The 20928-nt window shown below is 36.1% G+C and overlaps 2 protein-coding genes across 2 annotated transcripts; both read left to right on the plus strand.

Annotated features, from left to right (window-relative positions):
- The first annotated feature begins 8143 nt into the window (after positions 1-8143).
- LOC141333138 (ATP-dependent DNA helicase Q1-like) lies at positions 8144-18997 on the plus strand. Its single transcript, XM_073838073.1, has 16 exons — positions 8144-8257; positions 8742-8795; positions 9206-9424; positions 10107-10286; positions 10380-10486; positions 10556-10754; positions 10836-11002; positions 11077-11152; positions 13881-14029; positions 14117-14234; positions 15117-15255; positions 15447-15538; positions 15635-15851; positions 16130-16259; positions 18107-18246; positions 18864-18997. Exons 2-15 carry the CDS (start codon positions 8780-8782, stop codon positions 18221-18223), a joined length of 1926 nt encoding a protein of 641 aa, XP_073694174.1. The 5' UTR covers positions 8144-8257; positions 8742-8779; the 3' UTR covers positions 18224-18246; positions 18864-18997.
- LOC141332811 (uncharacterized) lies at positions 18709-20276 on the plus strand. The gene is made up of 2 exons (XM_073837771.1): positions 18709-18714; positions 18864-20276. Exons 1-2 carry the CDS (start codon positions 18709-18711, stop codon positions 19473-19475), a joined length of 618 nt encoding a protein of 205 aa, XP_073693872.1. The 3' UTR covers positions 19476-20276.
- Positions 20277-20928: the final 652 nt, after the last annotated feature.

Genomic DNA, 20928 nt, shown 5'->3' on the forward strand with positions numbered 1-20928 from the left:
TCCTCTTCCTATCACTAGGAAAGCTGTTAAGACTTACATCCCTTCTCTTGTTGTCCTTCGAATGAAAATTACAACCAAAAGGCGCACAATGTGTTATCGTAACAGTATTTTATTTTCCGAGTTGTGTTGTGGTAAAAATAGCAACAGATAGCCCCAGTAGCTTATCAAATGCAACCATTTTATGTCATCGAAATAATGGCGCCCTCCATAGTCCATAATATGTATAAAACAATGTAGATTTTTCAAATAACGTAAGTCTTTTATGGGTTTTCTGCTACAAATTTCAGTCAGAGACAACATTTGCTTTATATTAAGCCGTACAAGTCTTAAAACCCAGGGTTCCCTTTAAGCTTGCCACAGTTTGAAAGCCAAACTAAAACTATGATATTGAATTTTTACAACAGTTCAGTCAACAAGAAGCTCATATTAAGTGCTTTCAAACACAATATGGTCAGTTACTTAATCTTTTTTTGCGCGGCCTACTAAAATAGTTTTAAACCAAACAAAAGCAGAAAACATTTCATGTCTCTGAATAGCAGTAGTGTTTTGTTCCTTAGTGAATCAGTTTTTTTGTGACTGAATTAATGATTGTGGCTGAATTCAGAATAATATACTAGCATACTTTTGGTTTTTCTGTCATATCTTAATAGTAAAATAGGATGCTAGTATGCTCTTCCAAATTCAGCCAGTCACTTGTTTCCTGTTTCGTACATGAATCAGTTGAGCAAATCAGTGGCTAAAAAAAGGACTGTGTTTACATAGTAGAGCTTCACTGGATGCCATAGGTACTGCAGACAACTAAATAGAGCTCTGAAAATAAAACAAAATATATAATATAGATAAATATCTTCCCTGTTCAATATGTGACCCTGGACCACAAAACCAGTTATAGATTTAAAGAATAAAGAAGCTTTCCATTGATATATGGTTTGTTAGGATAGGACAATTTTTGGTGGAGATACAACTATTTGAAAATCTGCAACCTGATGGTACAAAAAAATCAAAAAATCGCCTTTAAAGTTGTCCAAATTAAGTTCTTAGCAATGCATATTACTAATCAAAAAATAATTAAAATATCTTCATGGACCGTCCTAATGATTTTTGGCATAAACGAAGAATCACTAATTTTGACCCATCCAGTGTATTTTGGCTATTGCTACAAATATACCTGTTCTACTTAAGACTGGTTTTGTGGTCCAGGTTCACATATAAGCTTTGCCCAGCAACATGTTGCTATGAGTCATGCTATTGCAAAAAACCACTTGTGTCTGCAGAAAATGTGCTGGATTTTTTTTTTCCTCCTAAAAGTTTTGTTCATCTTCATTAGCATTCCTTCTCTTCCTCTCTTGGGCATGGCCTCTGGGTGAGCGTGATCCTGGGAGAGAGGCTGTCAGGGCCACGTGTAGTGGGGGGGCACCGCGCTGGGTGTAAAATTTGATTAAGCGGTGGGCGAGCGTGTCCGAGCGTGGCTGTTGTGTGGACCAGCTCGCGCGGCTGTGGGTTCCCAGCGTGCCGTTTGGAGGTTAAGTGCCGCAGAAAAGACTCTCATTATCCCGAGTGAGAACTGCCCATGTGGCTGCCCGCTCGACCCCCCGCTCTCCCTCTCTCTCTTTCCTTCTCTCTGTCACTCCCTCACTCATTCATCCTTCCTTCTCGAGCTGCACCGCTGAAAGCCTCCAAAACGTTTCATTCACTCTCCCTTGACCCCCTTTCGGCCCCCTCTCCTCCGCTGTCTCTCTCTAGTCTTTATGTGTAAGAAAAGAGCTCGTACAATAGCAGAGGAAGGGCCAGTGCAGATTCTTCAGCACCCCTGTGGACTCTGAGCCGGAGGCTGTGAGACAATCCACATGTGGAGCATGTGCAGAGGAGTTGTTCCTCATCCATCAGTCAAAACAGAGTTCGCTTTAATTCTCTCAGCCCCTCTCTTAGTCTTCCTCTCATTGAAGTCAGTTATTAATGCACAGATCTATTGTCCCTTAATAAAGGATTAGTTCATTCCTGAATTAAACTTTCATGATAATTTACTCACCCCCATGTCATCCAAGATGTTCATGTCTTTCATTTTTCATTTGTAAAGAAGTTGTTTTTTGAGGAAAATATTTCAGGAATTTTCTCCATATAGTGGACTTCTCTGGTGCCCCGAGGTTGAACTTCCAAAATGCAGTTTAAATGTGGCTCCAAACGAGTCCAAATCCGGTTGTAAATGATCCCAGTTGAGGAAACAGATATACTTTTTAAGCCTGAACTTCTAGTTCAAGACAGTTAGGGTATGTCGAAAAACTCCTATCTTATTTCTAAGTAACAACCCAGTGTTTGCAAAGTGAACATGCAAAGAAGATTAAACACCCTTAAAGCGATGGTTCGGAGTTGATTTGACTACATTGCTATGCACACCGAAGCCCATCTAAATGCCCCATCCGAAGTTTTTTTTTACCTTAGTCGAACATTGACGGAGATATTCGAGCTTGTCGAATGGCTTGCTACAGCCGTACATGGTACATGTGATGTATCTCGTAAATTGCACCACTAAACGTGCAAGTAATCTTACCAAACTTCTACAGTAGTGTAAATAGGGTATGTACTCACAAAATGCTGCATTGGAAAATTTGTCCACCATGAGTGTAAAGCACGTAAAAGTCCACCTACTATGTCTGTGTGCATGTCAACGTAGTAGGTGGACTTTTACGTGCTTTTCCCAAACCAGGGAAGTGACGTCGACGTGTCGCCATTTGTAGTTTTTGAGACTAATAGGAATCGGGTAACAGTTGTTTTTAATACACTCATGGTGGACTTACAAATTTTCCAATGCAGCGTTTTGTGAGTACATACCCTATTTACACTACTGTAGAAGTTTGGTAAGATTACTTGCACGTTTAGTGGTGCAATTTACGATATACATCACATGTACCATGTACGGCTGTAGCAAGCCATTCGACAAGCTCGAATAAGGTAAAAAAAACTTCGGATGGGGCATTTAGATGGAGTGCATAGCAATGTAGTCAAATCTACTCCGAACCATCGCTTTAACATAAAAGGTAAAACAGAGTTCAGGCAGAGCTAGACAAGATGAGTGTTTGAGGTTAAAAAGTATATGAATTGTAATAAAATAAAAAAAACGATTGTTTCATAAGACTCTTCTTCCTCGACTGGGATTGTTTACAACTGCATTTGGGATCGTTTGAAGCTGCATTTAAACTGTGTTTTGGAAGTTCAAACTCGGGGCACCATAGAAGTCCACTATATGGAGAAAATTCTGAAATGTTTTCCTCAAAAAACATAATTTCTTTACGACTGAAGAAAGAAATATATGAACATCTTGGATGCCAAGGGGGTGAAAACATTATCTGTAAATTTTTGTTCTGGAAGTGAACTTCAAGAGCTCCAAATTGTAATTTCAATGCAGCTTTAAATGGCTCTACACAATCGCAGCTGAGCAATTTAACAAAAAAAAAATATATATATATATACTTTTTAGCCACAAATGCTCATCTAACACTTATGTAATCATGTAATGCATGAAGTCAGAGAGCTAGTGTAACATGTAATGCGCAAAATTAAGCTAGTGCATGATGAGCATTTATGGTTAAAAAGTATATACATTTTTATTTTTTTAGAAAATGACAGATTGTTTAGTTAGGTAAGACCTTTATTCCTTGACTGGGATCGTGTAGAGCCCTTTGAAGCTGCACTGAAACAATTTGGACCTTCAACCTATTGATCCCCATTGAAGTCCACTATATGGAGAAAAATCCTGGAATGCTTTCCTCAAAAACCTTAATTTCTTTTTAAAGAAAGAAAGACATGAACATCTTGGATGACATGGGGGTGAGTAAATTATCTAGAAATTTTAATTCTGGAGTCAGCTAATACTTTAATATGCCTATGCTATGTCGATGCTGAATGTTCAGGAACTGTATAGCAATAAATAAACAAATGAATGAAAGCATTTGATATACTAGGCCAGTTTATTTAGGCTTATCCAAACAAAACATTAAAAAGCTGCATACAGGGACTCAGAGATAGATTTTCATTTCAGGTGTATTTAAAGCCTGTAAAACTGGTTTTATCTGCCAATGCACTGCAGTGTCACTGAGAGTAAAGCTTCAATTCAGCGCACCAATGACAATTCATTTCATTTTTCATTTAACGTTGCGGTTCAGATCATTAGAAGGGGATTTTTTCTAAAGCAATGCTTAAATGTCACAGAGCACATCTGCTAGGGCCAAGAACTTGTGAGAACAGATCCTCTGTGTTGGACCTTCATTGCCGTTGTACATTCAGACGTCTCAACTATAGACGCGCGATTGTCTGTCATTAATGACTTTTGATTACACTGTACCCAAAAGTATACAGTATTTAATGGAAAAATAAGTGTCGCATTGACTGCATGTAACAGCTGGGCCTTGAGCTGAAAACACTAGCCAGATATGGATACAGGGAAGTCTCTCAGAGAAAAGCATATTGCTGGAGTTTTATTAAAGGACTGCCCTTTAAAGCCGGTTTGAAGCAGGGAAGTTGCTTTGTTCAGTTTCTGGCTTGTAAAAATGTCTTTGAGGCATTTGTGTGATGCATATGGGGCACATCTTGCCTGAATCTCCAGTGCTCCTGCAAGCAGGTAATCTGGTCCAGAGTGCTTCAAAAGACAGGCATTACTGTACCGCTTTCTGAAACATGGAAACATTAAACAAGCAATAATGAACAGTCAGATATAAAATCACATCTTACACCTTCTGTAAGATATAAATGTATAAAAAATGCAAGCCAATTACTACATGAAAACCTCACTAAAAACTTACCCTCAGGCCATCCAAGATGCAGATGAGTTTGTGAATATTTGAGTGAACTGTTTCTTTGGTAATGTACAGTTGATGTCAAACGTTTACATACACCTTGCTGAATCTGCAAAATGTTAATTATTTTACTAAAATAAGATACAAAATGCATGTTATTTTTTATTTAGTACTAACTCGAATAAGATATTTCACATAAAAGATGTTTACATATAGTCCACAAGAAAAAATAATAGTTGAATGAAAAATTACCCTGTTAAAAAGTTTACATACACTTGATTTTTTAATACTGTGTTGTTGTTGTTGTTGTTGTTGTTGTTGTTTTAGTGATAGTTGTTCATGAGTTCCTTGTTTGTCCTGAACAGTTAAACTGCCTGCTGTTCTTCGGAAAAATCCTTCTGGTCCCACAAACTCTTTGGTTTTTCAGCATTTTTGTGTATTTGAACCCTTTCCAATAATGATGGTATGACTTTGAGATCCAGAAGGAAAAACAATGCATTGAGAGGTGGGGGGTGAAAACTTGTTGAATTTGAAGATCAGGGTAAATAGAACTTATTTTGCCTTCTGGGGAACATGTAAGTATCTTGTGTAGCTTCTAAAGGGCAGTATAATAATAATAAATATTAATAAAAAAGGTATTTAGGAAAAAATAAGAAAAATGTACACATCCTCATTCCGTTCAAAAGTTTACACCCACAGCTCTTAATGCATCGATTTACCTTCTGAAGCATCAGTGAGCATGTGAGCCTTCTGTAATAGTTGCATATGAGTCCCTCAGTTGTCCTCAGTGTGAAAAGATGGATCTCAAAACCATACAGTCATTGTTGGAAAGGGTTCAAATAAACAAAAATGGTGAAAAAACAATTTGTGGGACCTGAAGGACTTTTCTAAAGAACAGCAGGCAGTTTAACTATTCAGGACAAACAAGGGATTCATGAACAACAATGAACAAACAAACAAACAAACAAACAAAACACAGCTGTTGATCATTCAGGTAACAACACAGTATTAAGAATCAAGTGTATGTAAACTTTTGAACTATTATTACTAACTATTATTTTGTTTTGTGGACTATATGTGAACATCTTTTATGTGAAATATCTTATTCAGCTCAGTGCTAAACAAAAAATAACATACATTTTGTATGATACCTCTTATTTTGGTCAAATAATTCACATTTTGCAAATTCTACTACTTCAATTGTACATATTTATTTTGTTAATTACATTTCATTAATGTTCATTGCATTTTCGTCTAAATGGAACAGCAAGAGGAAATATCCTATTAACAAGGGGATGACAGGAAGACCTAATTTAAAGAGGAGACATTTTCTCAGGGTCTATGGATCACGAGAGGCGTATGAAATTATTTCTTGATTTATAGCAGCCTCTTGTGGAGTTTGTTGTCAATGCAGCTGAATACATTTTCATCAAAATGAAAATGAAACGTTTAAGGCCTGGTTTCATAGACAGGACTTAGCCAAAGGCACGATTAGGCCATAGTTCATTTAGGACATTTAAGTAATTTTTATAAACGTACCTTAGAAAAAACATATCTGGTATGCATCTTGAGACAAAACAAAGGTGCTGATATATTTTAAGATCAGTCAGTGCAAGTTTCTTTCAGTTGAAACAGCTCAGATTTACGTTTTTGTCTAGGAAACAGGGGGTAGAAGTATTATAGTCCAAACAAGTAAAGAAAATAATGGATGACAATTATAAACGATAGATAGAAAAAATAATTAATTGTAACTGTTCTGGGCAGCGTTTCCCAAAAGCATCGTAAGCTTAAGTTGATCGTAGCTCCATTGGTTTCAATGGGTCTACGATGTACTTAAGCTTACGATGCTTTTGAGAAACGCAGCCCTGGGTGTTTCCCTGCCTTTGGCTCATTAGCATGACTTAATTACTGTCTGTTATTTACTCAGTTGCCTAAGTGAATTTTAACCGTTTTAGCATAATCTAAAGTGTTTTATGCTGTAACTCCCCAAAACATTTAATTCATGCTTCAACATTCTTGTTATTTTCCTTGACACTGACTGTACTATACAAGAAAGTCAGTTTTGTCTAGCTGAATGCTATTGTGTATCTCACTAAGCTTTTAGATGCAGATTTCAACAGTGGGTAAAAGTGTACTGGGATAAAATATGCACATTTGTAAAATATATAGAATATATTTTTGTAACAATGTGTTACATACAAACAGAAATTCACATTTGCATATACAGTGGCGGACAAAATTATTAGAACACTAGTATTTTCACCAGCTAAAAAATGTTTTTAAGTTAGATATTTCTATCTCTTGTTGTTGTGTGTCAGTAAGAAATATATTTTTACATTTCCAAACATTCATTTTGCCATTAATTGCAATAATCCTGAAGAAACAGAACAAACCGAGACAGACTAAATCCAGAAGAACTGTGGCAACGTCTCCAAGATGCGTCAAGAGACCTATCTGCAAAGCTGGAAAAACCTATGCACAAGTGCACCTACAGCAAAAGCTGCTTTAAACGCAAAGGATATTCCCACCAAATGTTGATTTCATTTAGTTAATATATGTTAATTGATAAAGAAAATCTATTTATGACATTATTTTTGACAGCATCCTCATTTTACAGCATATTGTAGTTCTCCTGGATTTAGTCTGTCTCAGTTTGTTCTGTTTCTCCATGTCATTCCAGACAGACTATAATGATGATGAGATCATGATTTTGCACGTGATGCTTTTCAGTTTTAATCAGCAAGCCATGTGCATTTGGTCGCTACATGTGCAAATAGTACTGTCTTGAATGCATGTGCCAAAACAAATGCAATTTGCCTAAATGAATAAAAAATGCAAATCTGCTGTGAACAAGAAACTAATTGTTCAGAGATCTAAAGCTGCTGTTTTAAGAAAAGAGCCAAAGAGAGCTAAAGCTATTAAAAAACTGCAATGGGATGCAGATACAGTGTGTTTTTTTTTTTGGTTCAAAAACATCGAGATGGAGCAGGTTAATAATTTAAACTTGACACTTAAAATGTCTGATAGAAATGAGCATGACTTCCAGGAAAAAGGCTATTTTTAACTTAATACTTAAAATGACTAATGGGAATTTGGGGGAATTCTCACATTCATAGCACTAAAAGATACCCTGACTTTTATTTTGAAAAATAAAAATATACTTCCTGGTCTCTTATGTTTAACACTGCTGCCGGTGTGTATAATTTCTAATGCATTTATTACATAAAACCAATGAACTACCCACAGTAAATCCTCTTTGAAATACATAAATGACTACATTTAGTCCTAGTTAATCAGTATGTGTGATACGACGATAGAAGGATTTTTTTTTCTATTCTTCAAGACTCTTGTCTCGTCTAGACTCGTGATTGGTCAGTTTCCCGGATAATGGTCGCATGGGGCAACGAGGACTTCATCTGGTGCAAACAAGAGAAAGTGAAAAGAAACAGACTCAAGACTGCTGAAGGGTGAGTTACCAGAAATGTGTTTCTATACAAGTTTTATGTTATTCATAAATGTTAAACGTGACTCATGACGCGCTTTTGACGCTTGAGTCTTTCAGAAACATTGCGTATGTGTTCATTGCTTGTATCTATTATTTAATGCAACTCTTACAATAATCAAGCAAAACCGTCGTAAAAAAGATTGTGTGTGTATGAAAATGTCTGACAGGTCTTATTGCCTTCAGTCTGAATGTGTATTATCTTGATTAAATATACTATATTTTTGGAAATAATGCGTCTAATATTACAAAATAATTTTAATAATTAGTATTTTAGCCTCATTTTCCAGTAAAACTATATATAAACGTCCTTAAAACAGGCTATTTTTTTAAGTTAAACTGCATGAAGCAAACTTGTTGGAATGACATAGATTCTTTTAAAAAACGTATTTATTTAGATATTTCTACTTGCATACAAAGCAAAAATACTGATTTACTGTCTCCTACAGTCATCCTCATCTGTGACCTTGAAGTAGAACCGCATAAAATGGCAAATAATATTGGTGAGTATCTCTTGTCTTCTGCATACACTCTTGATATTATACACACTTGGTTATTTTTGGTGTCAATACAAACACAATTATTATATAAAATGTATGTTTAAGTAAGAAGTATGCATATGAGGGGATGCATTAGACTGTCAGGATGTTTCTTAATGCTCCCTTGAGAAGTAAGGCAGGTAAACATACTGGTGTGACTTTCGTCATTAAGTCTCTCTGTGAAGCTCGGCTCATTAGAGATGTAGAGGTGAGAGACATAGGGAATTATACAGCGGTCATACTTGGAATCTCAAGGGAACACTACTAAGGGCTTGTGTGTTTTGTAGAAAATGAGTGCATAGAAAGGGTACATGCTTTCTAATAAATGCATACAAGCAAATAAATGAAACTGAAGAAAGTCCTGATCTTTGCAGATGATGCTCAAGCGGAACTGGACTCGGTGGAGGCAGAGTTGGAGATGGTGGAACTGCAGATCTCTGAGCTGCTGGAGAAACAGTCCAAGCTGAACTCCAGGAAGAACAAACTCCTGCAGATCCTGGAGGGAACCTGTAGTTCGGCCCAGCCCTCTGGGTCCAGCAAACATCCCAAACCATCATTCAGCAAACAGGACCTACAGCACTATGAGGAGTCAGGTAACACGTATTCACAGTTATCACAGTTAAAATAAGTAGTATAGTGCTGTTCCCAATGCATTTTTCCTCCAAAGCAACTTTGAATCAAAGTTGAATGAAAATGAAAACCTCAGAAGGTACCTCAGCTGGACCATATTTAAACAAATATGTGACCCTGGACCACAAAATTCTTAGAAATTCATATTTATACATGATTTATACAGATTTATACATGGCATCTGAACAAATAAGCTTTCCATTGCTGTATGGTTTGTTAGGATAGGACAATATTTGGCTGAGATACAACTATTTAAAATCTGAAAAATTTATTTTGAGAAAATTGCCTTTAAAGTTGTGCAAAAGAAGTCCTGAGCAATGCATATTACTAATCAAAAATTCAGTTTTATATTTACAGTAAGAAAATGTACAAATTATCTTAATGGGACATGGTCTTTACTTAATATCCTTTTGATTTTTGGCATAAAAGAAAAATCTATAATTTTGACCCATACAATGTATTGTTGGCTATTGCTACAAATATACCCGTGCTATTTAAAACATGCAAAAAATCTTCAACTCCAAACTTTTGAGCTGCCTAGGCACCATAGCATGTATTGTTAAAGGTTTATGTTTTGTCTGATAAAGTGAAATAAAGAGGCATGAGTAATCTGCATAATTTTTATCTTTGTTGCTCTGTCACCAGATTTCTCATGGTCTAAAGAAGCTCTGGCGAAGCTGTGTAGCGTGTTCCAGCTCTCCAAATTTCGTCCCCTACAACGGGCGGCCATCAATCTCAGCATGTCAGGGAAAGACCTTTTCCTGGTAATGCCCACTGGACGAGGAAAAAGCCTGTGTTACCAACTACCAGCCCTCTGCTCTAATGGTTAGTGCTTGCGTGCACATTTTAATGAAGAAGGAATTTTGAGTACTTTAATGTGAATTCCTGTGGATGACTTTGTATGTTTGCATTTATCAGGTTTTACGTTAGTTATCGCGCCGCTGGTGTCTCTAATGGAGGATCAGCTGATGTATCTCAAGTCCGTTAATGTCCCAGCAGTAACTCTGAATGCATCCAGTACAAAGGTACAGTATGATGGATGTACTGGACACATTTGAGTCACATATGATGCTAACATTGATGTTCATCTGCAGGAGGACTCTAAGCGGATCTTGGCAGGGATGATAGATAAAAACAGCCCCTTCAAGTTGCTCTATGTAACCCCGGAGAAAATCGCCAAGAGTAAACTACTGATGTCCAAACTCGAAAAGGCCTACAATATGGGTCTGCTAGCACGTATTGCCGTTGATGAAGTTCACTGCTGCAGTCAGTGGGGGCATGACTTCAGGCCAGGTGAGATTCTCTTTTACCCTGATTCTGTAAAAATTGTAGGCTTATTCCATGATTGAATTTGTCATTTATTCCTTTTCTTAGATTATAAGCTCCTGGGTATCTTAAAGCGCCAGTTCCCCAAAGTCCCATTGGTGGGATTGACTGCCACTGCAACCAGCAGCGTTCTTAAAGACTGCCAGAAGATTCTGTGTGTTCAAGAACCTGTCACTCTGACAGCACCGTTCAACAGACCAAATCTTTACTATGAAGTATGCTTATCAATTATTTAGCTCATATCACTGCTAGAAAAGTGCATCAGAATAATGTTATCTCACTTCTGCAGGTTCGTTTTAAAGATAACGAAGACTGTACCGACCAAATTGCACAACTTATTAGAGAAAGATACAAAAACCAGTCAGGTAAATCATTTTAATTGCTATAAAAAATAAATGGCGCTTCACACCAAGGAAGAAAACTATAGGATTTTAATAATTGTTCTAGTTGTTCTAAAGTGACAGACAGCAGCAGTGTCATAATAAACACACACCTTACAGATTCTGCAAAATGTTATTTATTTTACCAAAATAAGAAAGATCATACAAAATGCATGTTATTTTTTATGTACAGGTCCTTTTCAAAAAAATAGCATATTGTGATAAAGTTCATTATTTTCTGTAAAGTACTGATAAACATTAGACTTTCATATATTTTAGATTCATTACACTCAACTGAAGTAGTTCAAGCCTTTTATTGTTTTAATATTGATGATTTTGGCATACAGCTCATGAAAACCCAAAATTCCTATCTCAAAAAATTAGCATATCATGAAAAGGTTCTCTAAACAAGCTATTAACCTAATCATCTGAATCAACTAATTAACTCTAAACACCTGCAAAAGATTCCTGAGGCTTTTAAAAACTCCCAGCCTGGTTCATTACTCAAAACCGCAATCATGGGTAAGACTGCCGACCTGACTGCTGTCCAGAAGGCCATCATTGACACCCTCAAGCAAGAGGGTAAGACACAGAAAGAAATTTCTGAACGAATAGGCTGTTCCCAGAGTGCTGTATCAAGGCACCTCTGTGGGAAGGAAAAAGTGTGGCAGAAAACGCTGCACAACGAGAAGAGGTGACCGGACCCTGAGGAAGATTGTGGAGAAGGACCGATTCCAGACCTTGGGGGACCTGCGGAAGCAGTGGACTGAGTCTGGAGTAACATCCAGAGCCACCGTGTACAGGCGCCAAGTCAAGCCACTTTTGAACCAGAAACAGCGGCAGAAGCGCCTGACCTGGGCTACAGAAAAGCAGCACTGGACTGTTGCTCAGTGGTCCAAAGTACTTTTTTCGGATGAAAGCAAATTTTGCATGTCATTCGGAAATCAAGGTGCCAGAGTCTGGAGGAAGACTGGGGAGAGGGAAATGCCAAAATGCCTGAAGTCCAGTGTCAAGTACCCACAGTCAGTGATGGTCTGGGGTGCCATGTCAGCTGCTGGTGTTGGTCCACTGTGTTTTATCAAGGGCAGGGTCAATGCAGCTAGCTATCAGGAGATTTTGGAGCACTTCATGCTTCCATCTGCTGAAAAGCTTTATGGAGATGAAGATTTCATTTTTCAGCGCGACCTGGCACCTGCTCACAGTGCCAAAACCACTGGTAAATGGTTTACTGACCATGGTATTGCTGTGCTCAATTGGCCTGCCAACTCTCCTGACCTGAACCCCATAGAGAATCTGTGGGATATTGTGAAGAGAAAGTTGAGAGACGCAAGACCCAACACTCTGGATGAGCTTAAGGCCGCTATCGAAGCATCCTGGGCCTCCATAACACCTCAGCAGTGCCACAGGCTGATTGCCTCCATGCCACGCCTGCACGAGTGCATAACTGAACATAATTATTTGAAGGTTGACTCTTTTTGTATTAAAAACACTTTTCTTTTATTGGTCAGATGAAATATGCTAATTTTTTGAGATAGGAATTTTGGGTTTTCATGAGATGTATGCCAAAATCATCAATATTAAAACAATAAAAGGCTTGAACTACTTCAGTTGTGTGTAATAAATCTAAAATATATGAAAGTCTAATGTTTCTAAATGTAATCAGTACATTACAGAAAATAATGAACTTTATCACAATATGCTAATTTTTTTAAAAGGACCTGTAGTACTGACCTGAATAAGACGTTAACATATCGTCCACAAGAGTTTACAAAAAAAAAAAATTTACATACACTTGATTCTTAATACTGCGTTGTAACCTGAATGATCCACAGCTGTGTTTTTTTGTTTAGTGATAGTTGTTTGTCCTGAATGGGTAAACTGCTCACTGTTCCCACAAATTATTTAGTTTTTCAGCATTTTTGTGTATTTGAACCCTTTCCAACAACTGTATGATTTTGAGATCCATCTTTTCACACTGAGAAACTCATATGTGACTATAACAGGAGGTTCAAATGCATTAAGAGCCAGAGGTAAAAATTTAATTTAAAGATCAGGGTAAATTTGACTTATTTTGGCTTCTGGGAAACGTGAGTATCATCTGTAGGTTCTGAAGGGCAGTACTAAATAAAAAAATTTAAAAAATGATATTTAGACAAAATAAGCAAGATGTGCACATCTTCATTTTGTTCAAAAGTTTTCACCCTTACCTCTAATGCATTGTTTTTCCTTCTGGAGCATCAGTGAGCATTTGAACGTTCTGTAATAGTTGCATATGAGTCCCTCAGATGTTCTCAATGTGAAAAGATGGGTCTCAGAATCATACAGTCACTGTTGGAAAGAGCTCAGATACACAAAACTGCTGTGGATCATTCAGGTAAAAACACAGTATTAAGAATCAACTTTTTTGTAAACTTTTGAACAGGGTCATTTTTAATAATTCAAATATTATTTTCCTCTTGTGTGGACTGTATGTAAGTGTCTTTTATACGAAATATCTCATTTAGGTCAGTACTAAATAAAAATAACATGCTTTTTGTATGATGATTTTGGTAAACTAATTAACATTTTGCAGATTCTGCAAGGTGTATGTAAACTTTTGGCCTCAACTGTAGTTATCCTTAGTTACTGTTCTTGATGTGAACAGGCCTTATGCTCTCTGAATGTATTTATTTTGAAAACGACTTAATCAAAATACACATGTGTTATTTTGCAGGAATCGTGTATGTGTTCTCCCAGAAGGATGCCGAAGCTGTGGCTTCAGACCTGCAGAAGAGGAATATTCTTGCTCAGCCGTACCATGCCAACATGGAGCCTTCAGACAAGTCTCTAGTGCATCAGCGGTGGGCCTCCAAGAAGATCCAGGTGTGCCTACAGAGCTGTTATTGTTGACCCCTTTTTTTTTTTTGTAATATTCCCTTATGCAATGTAATGTTTGTAATGTCTGTACAGGTGGTTGTTGCCACTGTGGCTTTTGGGATGGGCATTGACAAGGCTGATGTGCGATTTGTTATCCATCACACTATCAGCAAATCTATTGAAAATTACTATCAGGAGAGTGGACGTGCAGGTAGGCATCATCCTGGCTGGTACTTTGTTTTTTGCAAATTCACCCTGTCTGTTTTTTTATGCTTTTTATTTATGTTTTTTGTGAACAGTTCATGCAAGTGTTTGTTCTTTTTTTTTTTTTTTTTTTGAGCACGCAATTTAAAAAAAAAAATGTCATTAATTCGTCTTAGTCTTGCGGTGAAATGACAGACCTGTCACTGGTGACGTATGCCAGACTTCTCCATTTACTTAGTCCACAACCACTGAATAGAACAAGCCCTACGTTTATATTAAAAACTCTTCAACTCAGATATGTGCTGGAATGTAGAAGAAAAGTTTTTTTTTTTTTTTATTTATTTTTTTTTTTTTTTATGTTTTTAAAAAAGTCTATTCTGCTCACCAAGCCTGCATTTATTTTATCCAAAGTATAGCAAAAACTGTAAAATTTTGAAATATGTTTACGTTTAAAAATGCTTTCTATTTGAATACATCTTAAAATGTAATGTATTTATGTGATTTCAAAGCTGATTTTTTTGCATCATTACTCCAGTCATATGATACTTCAGAAATCTTACTAATATTCTGATTTGCTGCTCCAAAAGAAATATTATTATTATGTTAAAAACAGCTGAGTAAGTTTATTTGTCAGTGTATAATGTTACAAAAGCTTTTTGTTTCAGATAAATGCTGATCTTTGGATTTTTCCATTCATCAAAGAATCCTGAAAAAATGTACTCAACAGTTTTAAATATTGGTGATAATAATAAGGATATTAAATGTTTCATGGGATCATGTGACACTGAAGTCAGGAGTAATGATGCTGAAAATTTAGCTTTGATCACAGGAATCCAAAAGTAATATCTGTAATTTTACAAAATAACTCATTGATCTATTTGTATTCCAGGAAGGGATGATGGCGCAGCAGACTGCATTGTATTCTTCGGGTTTACAGACATCTTCAGAATAAGCACAATGGTGGTGATGGAGAACACTGGGCAGCAGAAGCTACAGAATATGGTGGCGTATTGTCAAAATGTGGACCGGTGAGTCAAAATACACAGAATATGCAGGATACCACTGGTGTTGGCTTGTAAAACTAAGGCATTGACTGTTTTCTGACTAGTTACTTGGAAAATGAATCTGATTACTCAACACTGGTTAAACGACACTTGATTTAAGGGTTGTATGTATTTAATGAAATTTTTTTAAGACATGACTCTTTGTGTACATATAGGTGCCGTCGTGCTATGATGGCCATTCATTTTGATGAAGTTTGGAATGATGACGAGTGCAACCAAATGTGTGATGTCTGTCGGCACGGAAATGGTAAAAGTCTCTCTCATATAAGCTTTTACCAGCCTAACTCTACCAGTTTTTGTTAATCAGTCGATTTATACAAAGTTGTAATGTTTTTTTATCCAGACTACATCACAATGGACATCACCAAGCATGCTCGAGATGTTGTTACGATAGTAGAAACGGCCAGCTCTATGGATGAAAAGTTGACCCCTCTGAAAGTTTGTGATGCTTGGTTGGGGAAAGGGCCCGCTAAGCATCGCAAAACAATAAAGGCCACATCCCTGTCACGCTTGGAAGTGGAGTCAATTATCATCCACCTTTTGTTGCATGGCTACTTCAGGTATTTTCAGACAGGTTTGGTAGCTTAAAGTCACCGTGAAATCAATACATTTTTTACACAGTGTTAAAGTGTTAATTATAAATGATTCAGGTCATTTTTTCTAATTCATTTCATAATTTTTTTTATTCATTTCCACTTGTAATCTCCGATATATGTGACAATAGGAAATTTTTGCTACTTCTGTTTCATGCTGACTTTAAGTAGAACTATATGAACTCCTTTGTCTTTTTAGTTTTGTTCTTTAACTCCTGTTTTTTTTTTTTTTTTTTGTTCATAAGTGAGGACTTTAGCTTCACTCCCTACACAACGCACTTCTACTTGAAGCTGGGCCGTAAGGCAGCTCTCCTGAAGAATGGCAATCACTCCATCACTATGAAGATAAAAAGGAGAGTGATGTCACACGGAACTGTAAGACAGTCAATAAATGTAGTGGATGTTTTTATATTTTGTGTCTGTTTCTTTATAGATTTTAGCAAATTCTAGATTTAAACTTTTCTCAATGATTGTATGAGTGCCAATACTTTCCTGAACTTCTTTCAGTAGTGACGATTGGCCAGATTCAATCCAAATTCCTCCTCTAATTCATAGTAATAAGAATATATATTGTATTTGCTCAGTTTCAACTGAACAGTTATTGTGGATCAAATTTCAAAGTATATGTATTGAATCTGGCCTTTGGTCTCTGTTCTGTAGTATTTGCTGATCTTTTTGTGTTTATCTGTATTATTGTACCTCTTCCAGTCTTATTGTGTTTCAGGTAGATGCCATCAGAGTGTTTGAGGGCTGCGAGTTCACTTAGTTAAAATGCTTTTTAATAATTAGTAACTAACATGTTCATAAAGTGTTGCTTAGTTTGATTTCCGACATTGTATTTTTAACACCAAACAACACTAAAAACTAGTTTGTGCAATTAGCTTAATTAAATTAGGGAAACTTTTCGACACCAGTTAGTTACTGAAAAACACACACTACCAGTCAAACGTTTTTTAACAGTAAGATTTTTTAAAGAAGTCTCACCAAGCCTATTATTATTTTATATAAAATATAGCAAAAGCAGTAATATTGTGAAATATTTTTTCTATTTGAATATATTTTAAAATGTAATTTATTCCATGATCAAATCTACATTTTCAGCATCATTTCTCCAGTCTTCAGTGTCACATGATCCTTCAGAAATCATTTTAATATGCTGATTTATGCTGAAAAATATTATTATTATTATTATTGTTTTCAATATTCAAAACAGTTGAGTACTTTTTTTTTCCCAGAATTTTTTGATGACTAGAAAGATCCAAAGATCAGCATTTATCTGAAAATATAAAAAGCATTTTGTAACATTATATATTATACCTTTGCCATTTGTAGTCAGTATAATTTTTATTTTTACATTTTTTTTTATGGGAAATAAATTATAGAAATGAATAGTTTTATTTAGAAAGGATGCTTTAAATTGATCAAAAGCGACAAGGACATTTATAATGTTACAAAACCTATTCATCAAAGAAAGCTGGTAATAATTTACTCGGCTGCTTTCAACATGTTTTTTGAGCAGCGAATCAGAATGATAGAAGGATTTCTGAAGGATCATGTGACTGGAGTAATGATGCTAAATTTTCAGCTTTGAACTCACTTTTGACTGGTAGTGTAAAATAAATTACAATTTACACTAAGCAGTTAGTCATGTTAACAAAAATGATGCATGTAGTCGACATGATAACACAAGATAATTAAGTTGGCTTCCATTTTACACATTTAAGTAGATTGAACAACAAAATTATCTGAGACAAAATTTCGAAGAATTTGTAATCTCAAGTACACTTTTTCAGTGTTATTTACAATCTTAAATGTTTTTATTTATTTTAGACTTATACTGGAAGTTTTCTGTTTCAGAGATCACATTTGCATTTAAAGCTTCTCTGATTAAAAAAGTGAGGGCTTTCAAAGCCAAACCAAATTAGACTTCCTTTCAGTTTAAATGGCTCACAAATGATGCATTTATCACCCTCTAAACAACCCTGTCCCAGTGGAATTGGATCAGCTACAAACAGCGGCCCACTGTGTACAACACGTAACACAAGCCTTTTTTCCCATCACGAGTGAAACCTCTTTTGCCGAGGGTGCTGCTTCAGCAACACGATCCCTAATTGAACATGCAGTAACCCCTTGTATCTCTTGTGTTCCTACAGTTTCTAGTGCCAAATGATTTTTTTTATAGTGGCCTCCGACAGGTAAAGAGCTGTTGTGCCGCCCCACAGGTAAAGAAAGTGTCAGAAAGTCCTGTGGAGAAAAGTAGAGCCAAAGTAGAAGGAAAAAGACCGGCTGACAGTGACGACAAAAAATCAGTGGCCAAGAAAGTCAAGACTCTTCCCTAGTTCAAAAGGAGAAGAAACAAAAAGTACAGTTCATTCACTCCATATTCACAAAACAAAGCATGTGGACATTGGCTAAGAAACATTCAAGAGTTTAATAAGGGAAACATCTACCACTTTTTTCCAGCTTGTGCTCATGTTTAGGATAGTCACCTGTCATGATGTTTATTGCACCCACATCAAACATTTTATTAATTTATCATTTCTTCTCTATGAAATATGCTTGATATCTTCCATGGTGTTTTGATTTGCATGTTGTGTTGTACAGTAGACAAAATAAACACTACAATTAAAACTAACCATCTTAAAGGGATAGTTCACCCAAAAATGAAAATTGTCATCATTTACTCACCTTTAAGTTGTTCCAAACCTGTGTGACTTTATTTGTTCTGCTCAACACAAATGAAGACTGTTTGGTTAGCAGCATTCTTCAAAACATCTATGTTTGTGTTCAGCAGAAGAAAGAAAGTCTTACAGGTTTGGAACCAATGGAGGTTGAGTATATGACAGAATTTTAATTTTTGTTTGAACTGCCCCTTAAATGCTTTTCATGGGCCATTAACCCCCTCTCTATCTCTGGAGTTCTCTTAAAGACCGCTCTACTAGTAAAAAAAACTATTGATTTCTTCTTCTCTTTCATCAGGATAAGACACAAAAGGAAGCTGAGACCGCCTTGATTGATGTGTCCAACATCGTCACTCAGAGGCATAACAAAACTAAAATCAATAAGAATCACCAAAACATGGAGAAAAGACTTGCTCAAAACCAAATTGAAAGTCTTGCTTCGGAAGCAACCGAGTATGTAAAGCCAACCTCAGTATTTGAGGTTGAGGTTGATGTCGAGGTGAATTTCGTAGTAGAACAGAATTGTGAAAGTGAAGAAGAGAAAGGTCTTAAAAACTCCCCCGAACAACAATCCTCATCAGCGAAAAGGAGGCAAACCCCACCGTCAACTCAGAACTGCACTGCTAATGCTGACCAAGCCAATGCAAATCTGGTTAGCGCTCCTTCTGAGCTCTCTATCATCTCTGCAGCTGCTGTGGAGGAGCTGCACCATCTGCGCAGTTACTATAGCAAGCAGTTAAGACGGATCAACTACATTTCCCATGAGCACTTGCAAAGCTCCCAGCCTGGGATGCTGACCTGTATGAGAGAGCCCTTCAAAAGCCTCCGTTTCCCATCGAGGACGACCATAGCCAGAGGTGCCAGAAATTTATGGACTCGTGTTAGTATGAGGAGAAAGCTCATACAGTGAATTAAGTTCCCTTTCTGATTTCTGTTGCGTATGATTAATTTTTTTTTTTTGTAGTTTGATTATGTAAATCTTTTTGGGAAATAAACTTCAGTTGGTTTTGACAAAAAACACTTTTATCATGTTATTTAAGTCATTGTAGGAGAAAAACTGCCAGTTGTAACTGCTATGATGTTACTTCACATACAGTTGACGTTAAAAGTTTACATACACCTTGTCAATGTTGATTGTTTTATTAAAATAAGGGGGATCATACAAAATGCACTTTTTTATGTCGTACTGACCCAAATAAGATATTTCACAGAAGAAAATAATAGTTGGATTTATAAAAACAACCCTGCTCAAAAGTTTACATACACTTGATTTTTAATACTGTGTTGTTACCTGAATGAATTCACACCACTATTGTTTAGTTATAGTTGTTCATCAGTCCCTTGTTTGTCCCAAACAGTTAAACTGCCTGCTGTTCTTCAGAAAAATCCTTCAGGTCCCACAGATTCTTTGGTTTTTCTGCATTTTTGTGTATTTGAACCCTTTCCATCAATAACTGTGATTTTGGGATCCATCTTTTCACACTGAGGACAGAGCCAGAGGTGTTAACTTTTGATCAGCATGAAAATGTGAATTTTTTTTAAATTTCACCTAGAAGGTACAGAAGATACTTGAGTGTTCCCCTGAAGACAAAATAAGTTAATTTTACCCATATCTTTAGATTCAAAAAGTTTTCACCCCCGGCTCTTAATGCATCGTTTTTCATTCTTGAGCATTTGTACCAAAGAATCTGTTTGACCTGAAGGACTTTTTGGAAGAACAGCAGACAGTTTAACTGCTCAGGCTAAACTAAAAACTCATGAACAACTATCACTGAACAAAAGAAAAAAAAAAAAAAAAAAAAACACAGCTGTGGATCATTCAGGTAACAACAGTATTAAGAATCAAGTGTATGTAACCTTTTGAACGGGAATTTTTTTATAAATTCAACTATTATTTTCTCTTGTGGACTATATGTAAATGTCTTTTATGTGACATTTTATTCAGGTCAGTACTAAAAAAACAACATGCATTTTGTAAGATCCCTCTCATTTTGTTAAAATAATTAACATTTTGCAGAATCTGCAAGGTGTATGTAAACTTTTGACTTCAACTGTATTTCAACGAACCATAATTGGTTGCTGGATTTAATTTCATAAAATTTTATTTCTTAAGATTTTAGAGTCATTGTTACAGTAATAAAATTAAATACCTTTTTTGTAAAAAAAAATATTTTATATTAATAGTCTATATTTTTGTCAGGCGATAATCATTTTGATAATGTAAGAAATTGCATGTGACATGGCAAAATAGTATATTTATATCGCAAACCTTCCTTAAATGTCACTAATTGTCTATTATTTTTTGACACAGCGTATTCAATTTTAAATGTACAATTTAACAATAAATAAGAGACAGGAAAAAT

Source organism: Garra rufa, chromosome 4 (genome assembly GCF_049309525.1).
Source record: "Garra rufa chromosome 4, GarRuf1.0, whole genome shotgun sequence".
Lineage (NCBI taxonomy): Eukaryota > Metazoa > Chordata > Actinopteri > Cypriniformes > Cyprinidae > Garra > Garra rufa.

Bases quoted from the DNA above. Each gene is read 5' to 3' on its own strand.
- LOC141333138 (XM_073838073.1), top strand. The intron at 10,755-10,835 runs GTGAGATTCTCT...TCCTTTTCTTAG, and splicing joins GGGGCATGACTTCAGGCCAG to ATTATAAGCTCCTGGGTATC. The intron at 11,003-11,076 runs GTATGCTTATCA...TCACTTCTGCAG, and splicing joins GACCAAATCTTTACTATGAA to GTTCGTTTTAAAGATAACGA.